This window comes from Bactrocera dorsalis, chromosome 6 (assembly GCF_023373825.1).
Source record: "Bactrocera dorsalis isolate Fly_Bdor chromosome 6, ASM2337382v1, whole genome shotgun sequence".
Lineage (NCBI taxonomy): Eukaryota > Metazoa > Arthropoda > Insecta > Diptera > Tephritidae > Bactrocera > Bactrocera dorsalis.
In genome coordinates this window covers 10,962,915-10,980,351 of record NC_064308.1, presented here as the reverse complement: position 1 = coordinate 10,980,351, position 17,437 = coordinate 10,962,915, and the positions used below count along the sequence as shown (strand labels likewise).

Sequence of the window (17,437 nt, the reverse complement as noted above, 5' to 3'; positions counted from 1 at the left end):
CATGCTCATGCATCGAGCTGATCGAATTACTACAGCTGACCAAACATTTTAATTTGATCGCGCATGAAGCGAACGATGCAGACTGCATACTTTGCAATTTTTGGCAGCATGAGCGTTTCAGTGCGTTAACTACTGTTAACTTGCACATTTTGAGGGCTAGATGAGTGGATCATCGCAGATAAACATGAAGAGGGAATTCCGCGCAACATATTTTCCCACTCCTTGTTTACAAATGAGAGCGCGCGTATATATGTGGGTAACAATTGTAAAATTGCCTGACAATTTTAAGTTTCTTTACAACTATCATAATTCTATAAAATGTAAAACAAATAATAAAAAGTATAATAAATATTACGAAAGATGTTCTTTAATTAAAGTTCCAGCTGCTTCCTAGTTAATGAATTAATTTCTCTTTTTAAGTTTTGGACACTGTTTCCACGCGCTGAAAACATTTCTGCACATTTAAATTATAATAAGGGTATTCAGACCATCCTTGTTAATTCGTTAGTCGTTATTCGGTAGCTTCTAACATGTATTATGTTTTTGTAAAACTAACAGACTATCGTTCTACCGAGTAACGAACTATCCACCTGGCAAGCTTTATAATTGTTTCGTTACTCGGTAATAACACATCAGATGTTTCCTGCTCCTCTGTACATCAATTTAAAGTACTTACAAGTAATAAATTTGATCTGCTCCACATAATTTTCAAATAAATGACTGACAATTTTTGATTTTGCACTTTGTTGAGGCATTTTTCTTCTTCTTTACTGACGTAGACACCGCTTACGCGATTAAAGCCGAGTCAACAAAAGCGCGCCAGTCGTTTTTTCTCTTCGCTACGTGGCGCCAATTGGATATTCTAAGCGAAGCCAGGTCCTTCTCCACTTGGTCCTTCCAACGGAGTGGAGGTCTTCCTCTTCCTCTGCTTCCTGAGACGGGTACTGCGTCGAATACTTTCAGAGCTGGAGTGTTTTCATCCATCTGTACAACATGACCTAGCCAGCGTAGCCGCTGTCTTTTAATTCGCTGAACTATGTCAATGTCATCGTATATCTCGCACAGCTCATCGTTCCATCGAATGCGATATTCGCCGTGGCCAATGCGCAAAGGACCATAAATCTTTCGCAGGACCTTTCTCTCGAAAACTTGTAACGTCGACTCGTCGGTTGTTGTCATCGTCCAAGCCTCTGCACCATATAGCAGGACGGGAATTATGAGCGACTTATAGAGTTTGGTTTTTGTTCGTCGAGAGAGGACTTCACTTTTCAATTGCCTACTCCGTCCGAAGTAGCACCTGTTGGCAAGAGTAATCCTGCGTTGGATTTCCAGGCTGACATTGTTGGTGGTGTTTACGCTGGTTCCTAAATAGGCGAAATTATCTACAACTTCAAAGTTATGACTGTCAACAGTGACGTGAGAGCCAAGCCGCGAGTTCGACGACTGTTTGTTTGATGACAGGAGATATTTCGTCTTGCCCTCACCCATTTCGTCTTGCCCTCACCCATTTCTTTTGCTTCTTTGTCCAGTCTGGAGAAAGCAGAACTAACGGCGCGGGTGTTGGGGCCAATGATATCAATATCATCGGCATACGCCAGGAGCTCTCTATTTAGTTCTGCCGCTCGAACTATTTTCTCCAGAAGCAGGTTGAAGAAGTCGCACGATAGGGAATCGCCTTGTCTGAAACCTCGTTTGGTATCGAACGGCTCGGAGAGTTCCTTCCCGATTCTGACGGAGCTTTTGGTGTTGCTCAACGTTTGCTTACACAGCCGTATTAGTTTTGCAGGGATACCAAATTCAGACATCGCGGCATAAAGGCAGCTCCTTTTCGTGTTGTCGAAAGCAGGTGGTGTGTGTCGATGCTTCTTTCACGTTCTTTTCCAAGATTTGGCGCATGGTGAATATCCGGTCGGTTGTTGATTTGCCAGGTCTAATGCCACACTGATAAGGTCCAATCAGCTTGTTGACGGTGGGCTTTAATATTTCACACAATACGCTCGACAGAACCTTATATGCGATGTTGAGGAGGCTAATCCCACGGTAGTTGGCGCAGATTGTGGGGTCTCCTTTTTTATGGATTGGGCATAGCACACTTAAATTCCAATCGTTGGGCATGCTTTCATCCGACCATATTTTGCAAAGAAGCTGATGCATGCTCCTTATCAGCTCTTCGGCCCCGTGTTTAAATAGCTCGGCCGGCAATCCGTCGGCCCCTGCCGCTTTGTTGTTCTTCAGGCGGGCAATTGCTATTCGAACTTTTTCATGATCGGGCAATGTCTGCTCCATTGTCATCGATCGGGTTCGCCTTCTCCTGTCGTTATGTGTTCACTGCCATTCAGCAGGCTGGAGAAGTGTTCCCTCCATAGTCTAAGTATGCTCTGGGCATCGGTGGCTAAATCACCTTTGGGGGTTCTACAGGAGTATGCTCCGGTCTTGAAACCTTCTGTAAGCCGCCGCATTTTTTCGTAGAATTTTCGAGCATTACCCCTGTCGGTCAGCTTATCAAGCTGTTCGTACTCACGAATTTCGGCCTCTTTCTTTTTCCGTCTGCAGATGCGTCTCGCTTCCCTCTTCAGCTCTCGGTATTTGGGGGTGGAGATTGACGCCAAACTGTCCTGGAAAATAAATATAGAAAAAAGAATAAACAAAGCATACATGGCCTACTATACTTGTAAGAAAATTGTCAACAAGAATAGGGGCCTCAAACCAAATATAAGCATGTGGATGTACACGGCGGTCATAAGACCCATACTCACATATGGAACTCTGGTATGGTGGCCAGCGCTAAACAAACAGTACAACATTAGAAAATTAAATGGAATACAAAGAGCAGCATGTGCGGGTGTTACGGGCGCAATCAGGTCATGTCCGACTGATGCGCTCAATGTGATCCTGCATCAACTACCAATGGACATTTTTATTCAAAAAACAGCAGCTATTGCGGCGATAAGAATAAAAGAATTGGGAGGTTGGAATCAGCAGAACTACGGACATAGTGTAATCCTAAACAAGCTCACTATTAATAAATCAGACTACATTCTCCCAAAGCTGGATTTCAATAGACACTTCCAGGTGAGGATACCATCTAAATAGACGAGAATGGAGAAGAGGTTCAATTGCAGAGGAGGGTACCACCTCACTCTATACCGACGGGTCCAAAATGGACTGCGGAGTGGGCACGGGGATATTCTCTGCTGATCTGGGCATATCTCTCCCTATACGTCTACCGAACTCGGCTAGCATCTTCCAAGCAGAAGTACTAGGCATAGAAAAAGCCTGCGAAGTTCTATTAGAAAATCACGGGAATATACATAAAGCAACTATATTTACGGATAGCCAGGCGGCCCTCCTGGCATTGTCTTCACCCATGACAAACTCCAGTATAGTTCACAGCTGCAAGAGAGCACTAAGCTCAATAAAAGACAAGCTCCAGCTAAACTTGATCTGGGTTCCCGGCCTTAGGAACATTTTCGGTAACGAAAAAGCAGATGAGTTGGCAAAGGCAGGAGCTTTCCTCAATGAATCCGAGGCGGAGCTCATACCGAGCCCGCTAGGATCGATCAAAGGAGAGATCAATAAACAATTTCAACAAATTGCTAACAACAGGTGGAAAAACATTACAAAATGCGTCATAACTAAACAATTATGGCTAACATACGACAGGAAAAGAACCAACGACCTATTAAATAGGTTAAGAAAAAGTATTTACAGAATAACAGCTACCACAACAGGGCACTGGCCATTTGCGGAACATGCGTCCAAAATGGGTATGCCCTACAACGACATCTGCCATAGCTGCGGAGTAGCAGGCAACAAGGAAACAATCTTCCACTTTCTCTGCGAATGCCCAGCTCTGGCACAGATCCGACACAAAACACTCGGAATCCACCAAGCACCAAACCTTGAATGGATTTCCACCAAAAGCATATCGGGCATAAGTAGTTTCATCGAAACCTCAAAATGGTTTGAAAGAGAAGATGGAACGTAACAGCAGATACAGGAGGTTCTACGAATAGTGTATCAAAATGGCACATCAGTGCTAATTGAGCCCGATAGGGCTGCACTCCTACCTACCTACCTACCTCGATATCTATCCCATCCCAAACGTGTTGTGGTCGATCGTAACGTTGCGAGGTAGGCAGCCTGTTCTCTTTCCGCTGCGACACGGCACTCCTCGTCTACCAGCTGTTCTTTTGCACTTTCTGAAAACCAATGGTTTCGGTTGCAGCTGTACGTAAGGAGTTTGAAATGCCGTCCCACAGTTCCCTTATACCGAGTTGTTGACGAGTGCTCTCAGAGAGCAGGAGTGCAAGTCGAGTAGAAAATCGTTCGTCTGTCTGTTGTGATTGCAGCTTCTCGACGTCGAACCTTCCTTGTGTTTGTTGGCGTGCGTTTTTTGCTGCACAGAGGCGGGTGCGAATCTTAGCTGCAACAAGATAATGGTCCGAGTCGATGTTAGGACCTCGGAGCGCACGCACATCTAAAGCACTGGAGACGTGTCTTCCATCTATCACAACATGATCGATCTGGTTGGTGGTTTTTCGATCCAGAGACAGCCAGGTAGCTTGATAAATCTTCTTATGCTGGAATCTAGTACTACAGATAACCATATTTCGAGCCCCGGCGAAGTCGATCAGCCTCAACCCATTTGGGGATGTTTCCTCGTGGAGGCTGAATTTACCGACCGTAGTGCCAAAAATACCTTCTTTGCCCACCCTGGCGTTAAAGTCGCCATACACGATTTTGACATCGTGGCGGGGGCATCTCCCATAAGTGCGCTCCAAGCACTCATAAAAGGCATCTTTGGTCACATCGTCCTTCTCTTCCGTCGGGGCGTGGGCGCAAATCAGCGATATGTTGAAGAATCTCGCTTTGATGCGGATTGTGGCTAGACGTTCATTCACCGGAGTGAATGATAGTACTCGGCGACGGAGTCTCTCTCCCACCACGAATCCAACACCAAACTTGCGTTCCTTTATATAGTCACTGTAGTAGATGCCACAAGGACCTACTCGTATCTGACCTTGTCCCGTCCATCGCATTTTTTGGACGGCGGTGATGTCAGCCTTTATCTTTACGATGACATCTACCAGCTGGGCAGTGGCACCTTCCCAATTCTCTCATCCGAGGCTGGTGGTGGTTTTTCATTGAGGGTGTTTTTTACGTGGCGGGTCCCAAACCCCGCGCGCAACCCTATGCAGGAGATGTTTCGCCTTCTCACTTTAGCTAGCAAAGTCTGCATGACGGGTGCAATGCGAACCTGTCCAACGGCGGCACTGTGGGCTTTGCTTGAACTGACACCGTTTCTTTGGTTATCGATCAGGTAGCCGAGCACACACTTCTGCAGATAACGGCGGAGGGGTGTGGAATTGGCAAGGTAGTCTCGTCCCGGAGGATAGAGAAGATAAGTGGCCGCTTTCCATTGGCCTTCCTCCCGAGGGACTACACTACAAAAACGGTTAACTTAAGGAAAAGATTTAAGGTCACCCTTGGCAGTAAAGACGAATGGTATGATTCCAACCTCGAACTGATACTGAGGAATAGCACGCTAAGGTGGTACACCGATGGCTCGAAAATGTCGGAGGGAATCGGCGCAGGGATTGTGGGCCCACGCACTAAGCTCTTTATACCCATGGGAGAGTTCCTGAGCATTTTTCAGGCAGAAGTTTTTGCAATTAGCCAGTGTATTGATATTAACCTCCATCGCAACTATCGTAATGAGCGAATAGCCATCCTCAGCGATAGTCAAGCGGCGCTAAAGGCAATCTCTTCCTATGAGATCAAATCGCTATTAGTGCAGGAGTGCAGGGAAAGGCTGAACAGCCTTGCAGAACAGAACAAGGTACACCTAATCTGGGTGCCTGGTCACAGAGGTATAGCCGGCAATGAACTGGCCGACGAGCTCCCCTGCTCCGCAGCCTCCACCAAGATGTTAGGCCCCGAACCCTTCATGGGGGTGGGTCCACATACCATGAGAGAGCTGCTCCGTGAGGAAGAAGCAGTGGGCAGGGCGCAGCATTTCCACCAAACTCACGGTATGAGACATGCCAAGCTGCTAATGGGGGTTACAACCTGAAAAGGTTCAAAACGGTAATAAACCTCCCAAGGAACAAACTCAGGTTACTGGTCGCATGGTACACTGGCCACTGCAAACTGAATAGGCACCTGCATAGCATAGGTTCGGTTATAAAATAGTACTCAGCTCTGGAGCTCCTTCATTTATAAAATTTCTTATCCTAATTCGTGTATGCACCACATGCGGAGTACATACACATATCTTAAACATAAGTGTTCTCAACGGCATAAACAACTATTTCTTATCTACTATTAGTTTAGGATCTTTTGCGATCCTTTACACTGCATACATTTATATGAGGCACGTATGCATTTATATGCAATACGTATGCACTCAACAATTAACAAACAAACATATTTACTTAAGATAACATATTGACTTAAGATATGCATTTAGGCAATTGAATACAAATGTGCATGTGCACTTGAAAACAACCCTATACCATGTAACATAAACAGTACCCGAAATGGGTATTTGTACATATTTATATTTATGACTGTATTTTTATGTGTTAGCGATAATGTATATAAATATTTGACATATGAGATCCGTTTCTATACAGATTTATCTCATTTACAATTGTAGCCGTTAAGAACTGTTCAGAAATCTGAACATACTGCCCACGTTGAAGTGTTTACACTTCAAAATAAGTATTTATAAATCTTGGGCATGTTAATTACATTTTTAATCATAAGATTGGCGGATCGAACTCGTTATAATTTTACTAATATAAACTATTTTTATTGTATACATTTTACAATTTTAATATAATTTTCATTTGCTAATATTAGTAATTCATTTTGTAAGATATACCGTCGTAGCGGAAATGAGTGCCTTAGTGCCTTGCTGAATTACAGATGCGTTGTAGGACTAGTTTACGATGACTTCACAGCATTTAATAGGATTAGGTTGTCAGTATTTATGCCTTAATGCGTCATGTGATGCCATTCTAAGTCCAAGTGTTTCGAATTTAATCACGGTACTTTTCAGGTCGAATGCTTAATTTCTCCAAGTGTAAACTGGTGATCTTTTCACGAAGTATTTTCAGCAACAGATAGAAATCTACGTTGTATTTGTCAGCCTTGATCTCTGATGGTTTGAACATCTCAAGCTGGGATGACCGTGCGCGAAGCCCAAATTTACCAGACGTCCTAAGATACACAAAATAATATGATGACCATTGGATAGTGTATAACGATCGACTTGGGTTTTGATAATAATTGTCTCTTTGACGTTGCATTAAAAAATGCGACGTCGATTTCACAATCGAAATTACCAATATTACAAACGATCGCATTGGGCAATTGTTCAAAATGTGCGCGAGTAATAATGTCCTTGCAAACAGTTGTTGTTACGAAGATGATAGCTTCTTTGTATGCTTGCTTCATGGTGGTTACTTCATAGCCGCTTTGGTGGCAATGATATAATCGATTTCGATGACAACAATGATTCCGCCGAAACTACGCAGAGCTTATGCACAACTTTTGCCAATATCACATAACCAGTAACACAACACACTTTGCCAGCAATAATCACATCGGTGATCCATTTAATACCATCAATTAGCGACTCGCGACAACCATACAGATTATAGAATTTACTCTTGGCCACCGAGTCGTTGACGTTGATGGTTGGCACACCGAGCCGTCTCTGCTTCACTATTTCATATAAATTGTGTACACCGGTTGTTGTTTCTTCGCTCAAACTCTTGAAGCCCTTCGGGTTCGTGGGAACTTTTCATGCACTAAGTTGGTCAAATTACCACAATTAAGTTCAAGAGCTGACCATCTGAGAACAGTAAGGTCTGTTCAATGCACCATAAGTATTCTTCATTCATCAAGTCAAACAAGGAGTAGTAAAATGATCCTTTGAAGGGTGTTAAGTAAAGATATTGCAGCTCTGCGTCACTTATTCCTTACCTCGGGTGGGGGGTAATAAGTGATAGGTACTGCTCTTTATTTTAATTCTTTCCTTTTATTTTCTTTTACCCCTTGCCACTGGTGGGGGGAAGTAAAAAATATAAATAAAAGAAGTCTTTTAAGCTGAGATTGTGTTTCAAATCTGATTTTACTTTTATTGAACAGCTCCTTTTATACAAAAATTCTTAGCCTATGTTCTTAAATTAATTATCAGACCAACGCATAACACATAATAAGTGCGTTGGTCTTATCTAAAAATAGATGTATAGTTTATCAGCAAATGCATTTGTATGCATTTGCTAGTGTGCATCTATTGCATTTCTATTTGTTAGTTTATGTAAGTATGTATATGTGTGTGTGTGTTTGTGACTAAGGCACTTGAGATTTATACTGAAGAATACAATAACCACCATAAGGGTTGTTTTTCTGTATTGTATTCTTATTACATATTTTTCTTATATTTGCTGCATTTTTGTATGCAGTCAATTGATACATAGTGGACTGTATACTATTGTTCAAGTAATTTGAACAAAGGGTGACAATGACCCAATCTTCCTTCATCCTCCTCCCCGTGGACGCGATGATGTCGTGCAGCTGCTAAATCATTGAGTTCACTTGTTGAGTATTTTAAATATTTCTGTGAACTTGAAATTTGCTGCCTTTAAACCGAATATTGAACTAGATCGATGTGGATAATTCTATCCCACGCTGTCCAAGTACCCCCAACAGGCACTCCAGAAATATTTTTTTAAATATATTTTTTATATCTAAACATTTAAAACATAGTACAACTATAAGTAAGTTTAACAAACAAAATAAAAATAAGGTTATTATTTTTCTTCTTTTTTAACTCGAGTCGACCGCATCTCTTTTTATTGATTATTTGCATATTTTTTCTTCAGTAGGAAAAGGGTAAACAATGTGCATCGCTCTTTATGATGTGCCATTGCTTATTCTTACGTCTACATTTGCAATTTAGGGTTAAAATGACGTTTTCAATTCGTCCTTTTTTCCACTGCATTGGTGGAATAATTTGTTCTTTAAAAAACACAAATGTACCACTTTTAATATTTTCCAAAGAAACCTGGCATTTATTTCTTTTTCGTGGTTTATTATTTTTAAATTTTATATCTCGAGAGATTAATCTTCCTTTTGTTTGTGAAGAAGAATCTCCTAAGTTTATATTTTTCTTTTCGAATGGAAAAGCTGCAGCAAATTTACTATCTGCATAAAAATTTGAATTATTACGAAAGCATTTCTGCGTTTCTTTTTTGGTTTTATTAACACATCTTTCAAGGGATTCTATTTTCCTATACTTTTTTCGTTGATTATCTAGCTTTTTATCTATATGTGTTACAACACCGCAGTGAGCTAATTTTGAGCTTGTGTTAGTTGATCCATATATCAACCACCCAAACACACTGTTCTGGAGTTTGTAATTCATATTTTCAATAATTATCTTTTCTTCTTTTATCAAATCAAAAAATATGTCCGCACCTAATAGTAAGTCAATCTTACCCGGAACATTAAATGAAGGGTCGGCCAGTTTTATATTTTTTGGAATTTTTTTAACTTTTATGTATTCCGTGGGCACTTTGGACACAATCTTTTGCACTACAACGGTGTCTAAATTTGCTTCAAAATGATCTGTTAATGATTTTAAATGAAGATTAACTCTTTCTTTTGTATTGATCTTATTTCGACCAACTCCTTCAATGGTCACAGATTCTCTCCTGGAAGGAAGTTTTAATTTGTTTTTTAGTTCTTTAGTTATGAGGTGAACTTGAGACCCATTATTTAATAAAGCACGTGCCTTTATTATTCTTCTGTAGTTAGCAGGACATGTTTAGAATCATTTTTTAATTTATCATTTTTAGTATTTTTAATCACTGCGCTTTTAGGTTTAAAGGATTTGTCTTTGTGGAGCCATAAATGATGGTTTCCTTGACAAGTAAAGCAACTTTCGCCTTTACACTCTTTTATATTTTGCCCTGTTTTAAGACATTTGGTGCATAATTTGTGTTTTATTACTGCATCTCATTTGTCCTGTGTAGAAAGGGCTTTAAGTTTATAACAATTAAATATATTATGTGAAGTATTACATCCCATTATGCATTTAAATACTGCATTTTGAAATATTGGTGATGTTTTTGAAGCTTGTGCTGCTTCTAGTGCATTCCCTTCATGAATCAGAAACGATTGTAGTGAATTTAAGGTAGGTATTTCCCTAGGGTTTTTAAGGGAATTTTCATACCTAAGTCTTAAATTGTTGTCTAATTTTTGCACGAGCGTATAATTTAATAAAGCTTGCAACAAATTATCTGCAGGCAAACTGAGACTTTCCAATGCTTGTGTACTTTCAGAAATTTTTTCTTGAAAATTTCGTACACTAAAAGCAGTCTCAAACACTACTGGTGCATCTAAAACTTGTTTGAAATAAGTGTTTGCGAGTAACCTTTTATTAGTAAATTTTTCATTATGAAGGTTCCAGGCAACTGAAAAATTTGTCGAAGTTGAAGGCAAATTTACAATACAACTTGCAGCCGATCCTCTTAATTTTGTTTTTAAAATACACATTTTATATGTGTCTGAAACATTTTGAGAGACTACGAGTTGCTCAAACAATTCTTTAAAAGTTTGCCACTGAGCGTAATCTCCTGAAAAAAATAGGAATGTCTACTTGAGGCAGCGTAAAATTAGTAGCATTTTTTTGCTAATGGATTTTAATTTAAGTTTGTAAAATCTATTTCTTAAATCATAGAATTTATTCGTTAACTCATCATTTTCGTGCTGGCTAATAAATTCAAGCACAGTATCACGAGTTTTTTCTATAAGTCTCTCTATACTGTCTAGAGAGACTATTTCGTTTAATTCGCAGTCTTCAATATTCTTTTCTAATTCTGTTAATAAGAATTGAAGCCTGCAAACTAAACCAGGATTTGGAAGGCATTCCATTTTCCTGGGAGCACTATTTTCTTTAATAATAGCGAGCAACTCGCTTAACTTGGCGTGCGCTGTCAAATAAAGCGTGCCTACCGAACCTTCTACGTCATTTTTAAAATAATTTTCTTTTTTATTTTTGGGATCTTTGGACAATTCTAAATGGTTTCGTTGAAACTCTGACCATTTTTTGTCCAAACTATCTAGGAGTTTTTCCAAATTTTCTAAATCTTCATTTATATCCATACTCATGGACTTAAAATGAAGTTTTTGCAGTTCTTCTGCTAATTTTATTTGGTTCTCCATTTTCCCAAAAATAAAAAAAATAATATAATAATAAATAATATATACAAATGAATTAAAAAAATTCAAATTGTTCTTACCTTGATTAGAATGTGGATTATTGCCGGAAAAATACGTGCCGCCAATGAACACAACACTCACTTCTCACTTTAATATTATTATATAATAACTATGATATAATTAAAAAATATATATGTATATATATATATATTTTTTTTTTTTATTTTTTTTTTAATTAAAACGATAATGTATATAAATATTTGACATATGAGATCCGTTTCTATACAGATTTATCTCATTTACAATTGTAGCCGTTAAGAACTGTTCAGAAATCTGAACACCCTTAATAACTTTAGTTTATGAACCACTGTTTCTTCAAACACATATGCACAAATGAGCGCTCAGCACACACTTGTTAGCGTTTGTATTCAATTTGTGTGCTTAGCCACGCTCAATTAATAATGCTTTACCGCGTAAATATATTTTTACTTGATGGTTTTTTTTTATTTTTTTTTGAAGATATGTGTTCCGTTTCTAAAGTGCATATTATTATTTTAATACATTTTCAGAGGAAACTTAGATCTTTAATATTTAATAAAACAATTACAGTAGAAACTCGATTAACCGGACTAATTGCTGTCGATAGGGATTCGGATAATCGAAAATCCGGATAATCGAATGTATGAAGAAAAACAAATAGATATTCATATTCTGCAACGAAAATCAATGTATTAACCCTGCATTACTAACCTCAAATCATGTCCCATGGTTACTAACCATGGGTCTTATCGACCCTCATTTGTATTATCTATTAAAATCGTTTAGACTTATAAATTGCTAAAACGTATACGTCTTTTAGTATATTGTAGTATTTTATTGTTAAATTTATAAAATGATGTGTTAAAAAATTAATTTATATACTTAAATTGAAATTAAGTTTGTATTCATTACGACATAGCTAATAAAGTGAAAAAAAGTTATCCCGCCAGATTCCGCATAAAATGATAAGTTTTAAAGATATTGACTTCAAATAAAGTGCATTGGAAACCTGAAATATAGAAGTAAAATGTTAAAAAGAAAAATTGGAATAACTAATGCAAAAATTTTTCAATTATGTAATCTAATCGACCCAGGCTATTTTTTAAAACTATTTTTTATGCATAATATTTTACAAGTTTCTTATTCTTATTGTTTATAAACGTTTAAATATGTACAAATTTAGATTACACATATATCTTGCGCTAAAAAATATTCTTTATTTTTTGTTATTTTAAAAAGTTTGCGTGTCTGGGTCGATTCGACCCTAAGGTTAGTAATGGAGGGTTAAGAAATGAACACTTACTTATGTATGTATGTACATATTTTCTTAAATTACACTACATACGTAATACTAAACTGCAGCATTAATCATGAAATACAATAAAATATTTAGGTACGTATGTACGAATAATTTGTCTACAATATGTATTTGGTAATTTGCATTTGGTAATCATGAAGTAAGTAGGTAGGTAATAAGTTTAATTTGGTTTAAAATATTTGGTAAATGTCATTTGACGTAAGCAACTTTTTCTCTTCATTGCTGCTATATCACGAATTCGTTTCAGTTGTAGTAGACTCACAGTATCACTCTAGCGGTATTCTCTCGCTCTTGCAAACCCCTTGCACGGTGCAAGAATTGCATATATTTCCTCTCGGTGCACCGGCACAAACACACGCAGAAAACTATTTGCAAGGGCTGTAAAATATGTCAGACCAAAAACCATGTATATTTGCGTGCAATGTCATGGAAAAATATAATTGCAACCCTGTTTTAGCTGACTTTTTACATAAAGTCATATAGCGTCGTTAAATTGTCTCTTACGCTTTGACAGGTTTAAATATGTAGACGTGACACGCACGTCAGAGCGGAGTCACAATTGCAAATGAACTAAAACAATAATGAAACGCGCGGGGCAGCGGCAGCGACCCCACACTGCGCGAGCGGAATATGCAAGTTCCGACACGTTCATGATTCCATAATTTCTACGTAGGTACATATAAATTGGTCGCGATTGGTAGTCCGGATAATCGCGAATCCGTATAACTGAGGGCCGGATAAACGAGTTTCTACTGTAAAGATAAAAAACCTCAATTCTTTGAGTATTTTGGTAAAATAACCAAGCTGAAAAATATCACATATCCACATATTTGAGAAAAGATTTCCCAATTGTAACTAAAATGAATTTTTACAACTGCCATCATCACCATTAACAGTTTTATCACATATACATCAGAGAGCTGCATTGGGTATGTTCGAACCTGTTCTATCACCCTCATTAAAAATCGAGCACGAGCGAGCACCACACTCGGCAGCAATGGGTTCGATCGAGTGGCACACCCGGCAGCTGCTTTCTGAGTGTTCGAGTCTGTTTGATCATACTCTCTTCAAAACGATCACAAGCGAGTGTCCACACTCGACACCCGCAGCTAACCCGAAATGTGTTCAACTATTGCCACGGATACTCGGACAGAACACGGGTGTAGAAGAAATGTATCAAATTTTTCTGAGCAAAAATATGAGAAATTATTAATGTTGTATACACTTTAACAGTCAATATTATTGAAATACAGCATTTAAACTATATGTATGCATGTATCAAAGGAATGACGCATTTTAAAATTAAAAATATATTTGCATAACCATAACATAAGACCAGACAAGCTGTAACTGCCATTCGCAATTTTGCAACCAATAAAATCTTTTTTCGGCCATTATTTTCAATAAATATCATGTAATACGTATCATATAACATTCTTAACACTCACAAAGCAAATTAATCAACTGTACTGACGATTACACATAAACAAAAAATGCTTTGCACACTCGAGCCTAAACTCGGACACTCGAATATATTGATCCGCAAAACACCCGAACCCAAACAAACACGTATGAACGACACTCGAGTGTTGTGATCAACACGTTCGTCTGCGCACAGTCGCTAACAAGCAATCCTTCTGCTCGTTCAAAGAAAGCAATACAAGCCGGTTTCGGGTAAGTGTTCGAGTGTGCACGGAAATTGTGTATCCGTTGCAGATCTCTGATATACATATGTACCTTGTTGTGAACAAGATAGGATTATTTTCTTATTAAATAAAATTGTTTTTAGATACAAGTATAACTTATATAATTTTTTTCCTAACAGTGATTAGAATTTTCCACCATCCAAAGGTAAATAAAAACAAATATTAAAGCAAAACTCTAAAACCTGCAAAATATTTTTACCTCTTTTTGTTCACACAGCTGTACAATTCCGATATGATGTAAATTTCCGCTCTTTAATTTGTCTACAATGTTAGTATTGCCGCAAACATTCTGCGATGAACATCAAGTTTCGGAGGAATGTCTTTGTTTTTTTTCGCAACTTTTTATACCCTTCCTTCCGTAAACTGATATTCTCCTCATCTAGCCCTCGTTCGCACTTTGCTAACTTTGCGGGTTAAAAATGTGTCCATCCCAGGATTATGCCATTTCTTTGCTGGTATTCTTTTCATGGAAATCCGTGGCCGGTTAATTCCCGCAGAAAGTATTTTATAGTACTGTTCATCAGAAGTGATATTGTTGCTTTGATAGAAATCATCAATGTCGTTGTAATCGGCTATTTCGTACTTATTTTCTGGTACGGACTGACGTAGCTGACGAAATTTGGGTCTTCTTTCTTCATAGGGACAAGTAGTTTTGTGGATCGAGAAGGCAAGTGCTTCAAATCGACTTATTGTGGCTGGTTTCCTCTTACATTTGTAAAACACGTAAATGTGTGTTTATGTGTCTGCAATTTGGTGTTTGCTGATGATGCAAATGGGGATGCTTTTTTGCTTTGTAGGAGACTCAGTAACATGTGCACTAATTTGTCGAAATAGATGACACAGGTTACAGCGTCCTCGTTGATTAATGTACTTTTGTGCAGCCAATTCTATTGAGCAGCTTCATCTTCAGAGATGACTCCTCTATCTTTCATTTGTAGCAGTTGTAACAACGGGATCCACCCAATTTCATTTGCACTCATCGTGAGAAACAACGTAGGCCTTCCAAGTTGCCAAATCAAGCCGAATAGATCTTTTTTATGCTGTGAACAATAATATGCAGAATTCGGTATTGATCTTAGAAATGGCAGATTTGTGTCGAGGCAATTGTGGATATACTTTTCCGATTCTATTTGTTGTCTCGCCACTCTTGTGTCATTCCCGATAAACTTGAAGGCAACAGTCAGAGATGAAGCAGCACGAAGTCTCATATTTTTTGCAGCCATATGAAGCAAAAGGCGAGGAGTAACCCCTTGTCGATCCACTCGTCTTATTTCAATCGTCGCCATTTGGAAAGGTGTAACTGAAATTCCGTATCGAAATGTTCTCATTTGTCCAAGATATATACTAGGAAATGGCAATTCCTCGCATATTCATTGAAGAGCGGACTTTTTGGAATTTGATTTTCTCCTGGCACAAGTCGCAACTATTTATCTTCATCCCATAATAGCGTTTGTTGCTGGGCAGTGAGGCTATCTTCGATTGTGATTTGTTCACTGATTTCGTTGTTTGGCATTTTCCCATCACATATCGGCCCATTAAAGAACTGCTGATCAATTTCTATGTCTTGATAAAGTGGTGTACCTTTGAGAACGTTTAACCATGCTCGAACTGTCCTTTTATTGACCAACCCTTAAACATAGTTCGATTTGTGAATCTTCCGTTTTTTTATGAGCACGTTGATACTGTGATCATCTCCAATATTGCGTGGTAGTTTTTTTTTACCATCCTATCGACGTCAACCGGCACATTTACAACCTGTCCATATACTCCAAATTACTGATGCACGTGTCTGAAACGTTTTATTTCCATGAAAGGAATTGTGGGGGAAATTAATCGTTCCGCTATAATATCCAACGGAGGCAAACCCTAAGGCAATGGTGGGTATTTGAAGCTTTTATAAACTGCGTAAGTTGGTATTTTTTGCCGCAGTGATTGCAGACACGGTGAACATGGTTTAATATTTTCGCTTGGAATATCCGGTAGAACTCTGTCAAGTGCTTCCGGATCAGTATTCTCAGGAAGTGCGGTTAAATCATGCTTGAACCACAGGCGATCACATATCGAGCAAGCAAATCCAAAACTGTTATTCGTAAATTTTGCCATTACAAACTCATGTGCTTTTTTATGCTGTTGAAAGTGAGCATAAGGAATTTGTGGACTATTTCTCACGTTTTCGGCACCGGTATTATTGGTGCTTTGCTCTGTATCCTCGGTTGTACTCTCGTTTCTTTGCAGTGATGGTGCGGCTCTTGCTAATTCTCGCTGAGCTTTTTTCCGTGCTCTGTACTCTCGCTGATATTCTGCTGGCGATTTCCTTCGTGGTAGAAGGTCCAGCAATCATTAATGGATCAACATTGATCGCAGACGTCGTTAATCTATCAACACGCGTTGAAGGCCCAGTAGTTATGGGTGAATTGACGATCGTTGATTCATGAGTAGTTATAGATGATCCTACAGAAATTGATGGAATAGCAGACGTTGAATCACTGAATGTACCTTCCGTTTCCGCTCTGCTTTTTTTCGTGCTCGGTATTCACGATAATATTGTGCTGTTTTCCCTCCTCTTGAAACACGGGTTGCACTGTCTTTTTCCTCTGTAAAATCAATTTAAATCAAACCATTAAAATTTTTGCCAATCCACTTGATATTAGTTTCAAGAGGATTTAATCCACAAGGTGGATCTATTATAGATAATTGAAATATTCAAGAGAAACGTTTCATCACATAATCTGGAATCCGCTGTGTTATGCGTATTATCACTATCACTAATTTTATTGTTTGTTTGAATCACTATTCACTGTGCACTAATACTACAAATAGTACGTCAATATTAATACTATTCTAGGGTGCTGTTACACGCTACGTGTATTGCCATAGCAGCGAATGCGTTTGGCGTTACTTTACTCTCATTCTCTCTCTCGCACTCTATCTTTCTCTGTTGCTCTTCTCCTTCCGAGTTGCGTTAATCGTTCAACGCTATTCCCCTTCCACTGAAGCGTTAAACGTTTAACGCAACCTTTTAAGGAGTCGCCTAAGAAGTTTCACTCCAAAAAAAAATTGAAAAAAAAAAATTGTATGGAAAAAGTCACTTTTTGGAATTCTCCATTTCTTCTCCATTTTATTTTAAAACCTTCCT

General features: G+C 38.6%; 3 protein-coding genes and 1 pseudogene across 18 annotated transcripts in view; 1 reads left to right on the top strand and 3 right to left on the bottom strand.

Moving 5' to 3' along the window:
- The window catches only part of LOC105222874 (tau-tubulin kinase homolog Asator), a 763,131-nt gene that overhangs the window by 154,546 nt on the left and 591,148 nt on the right, over nucleotides 1-17,437 (top strand). The gene's annotated exons all lie outside the window — the stretch shown is intronic.
- The window catches only part of LOC125779107 (uncharacterized), a 434,818-nt gene that overhangs the window by 284,104 nt on the left and 133,277 nt on the right, over nucleotides 1-17,437 (bottom strand). The window lies entirely within an intron of this gene.
- LOC125779147 (craniofacial development protein 2-like) overlaps nucleotides 4,061-17,437 on the bottom strand; it is a 113,351-nt gene continuing 99,974 nt past the window's right edge. The window contains exon 2 of the mRNA XM_049459788.1: nucleotides 4,061-4,702. Coding sequence (XP_049315745.1) covers nucleotides 4,179-4,702 — 524 coding nt within the window. The 3' untranslated portion in view covers nucleotides 4,061-4,178. The remainder of the gene's footprint in view (nucleotides 4,703-17,437) is intronic.
- Nucleotides 6,740-8,123, bottom strand: LOC125779161 (adenosylhomocysteinase-like; annotated as a pseudogene).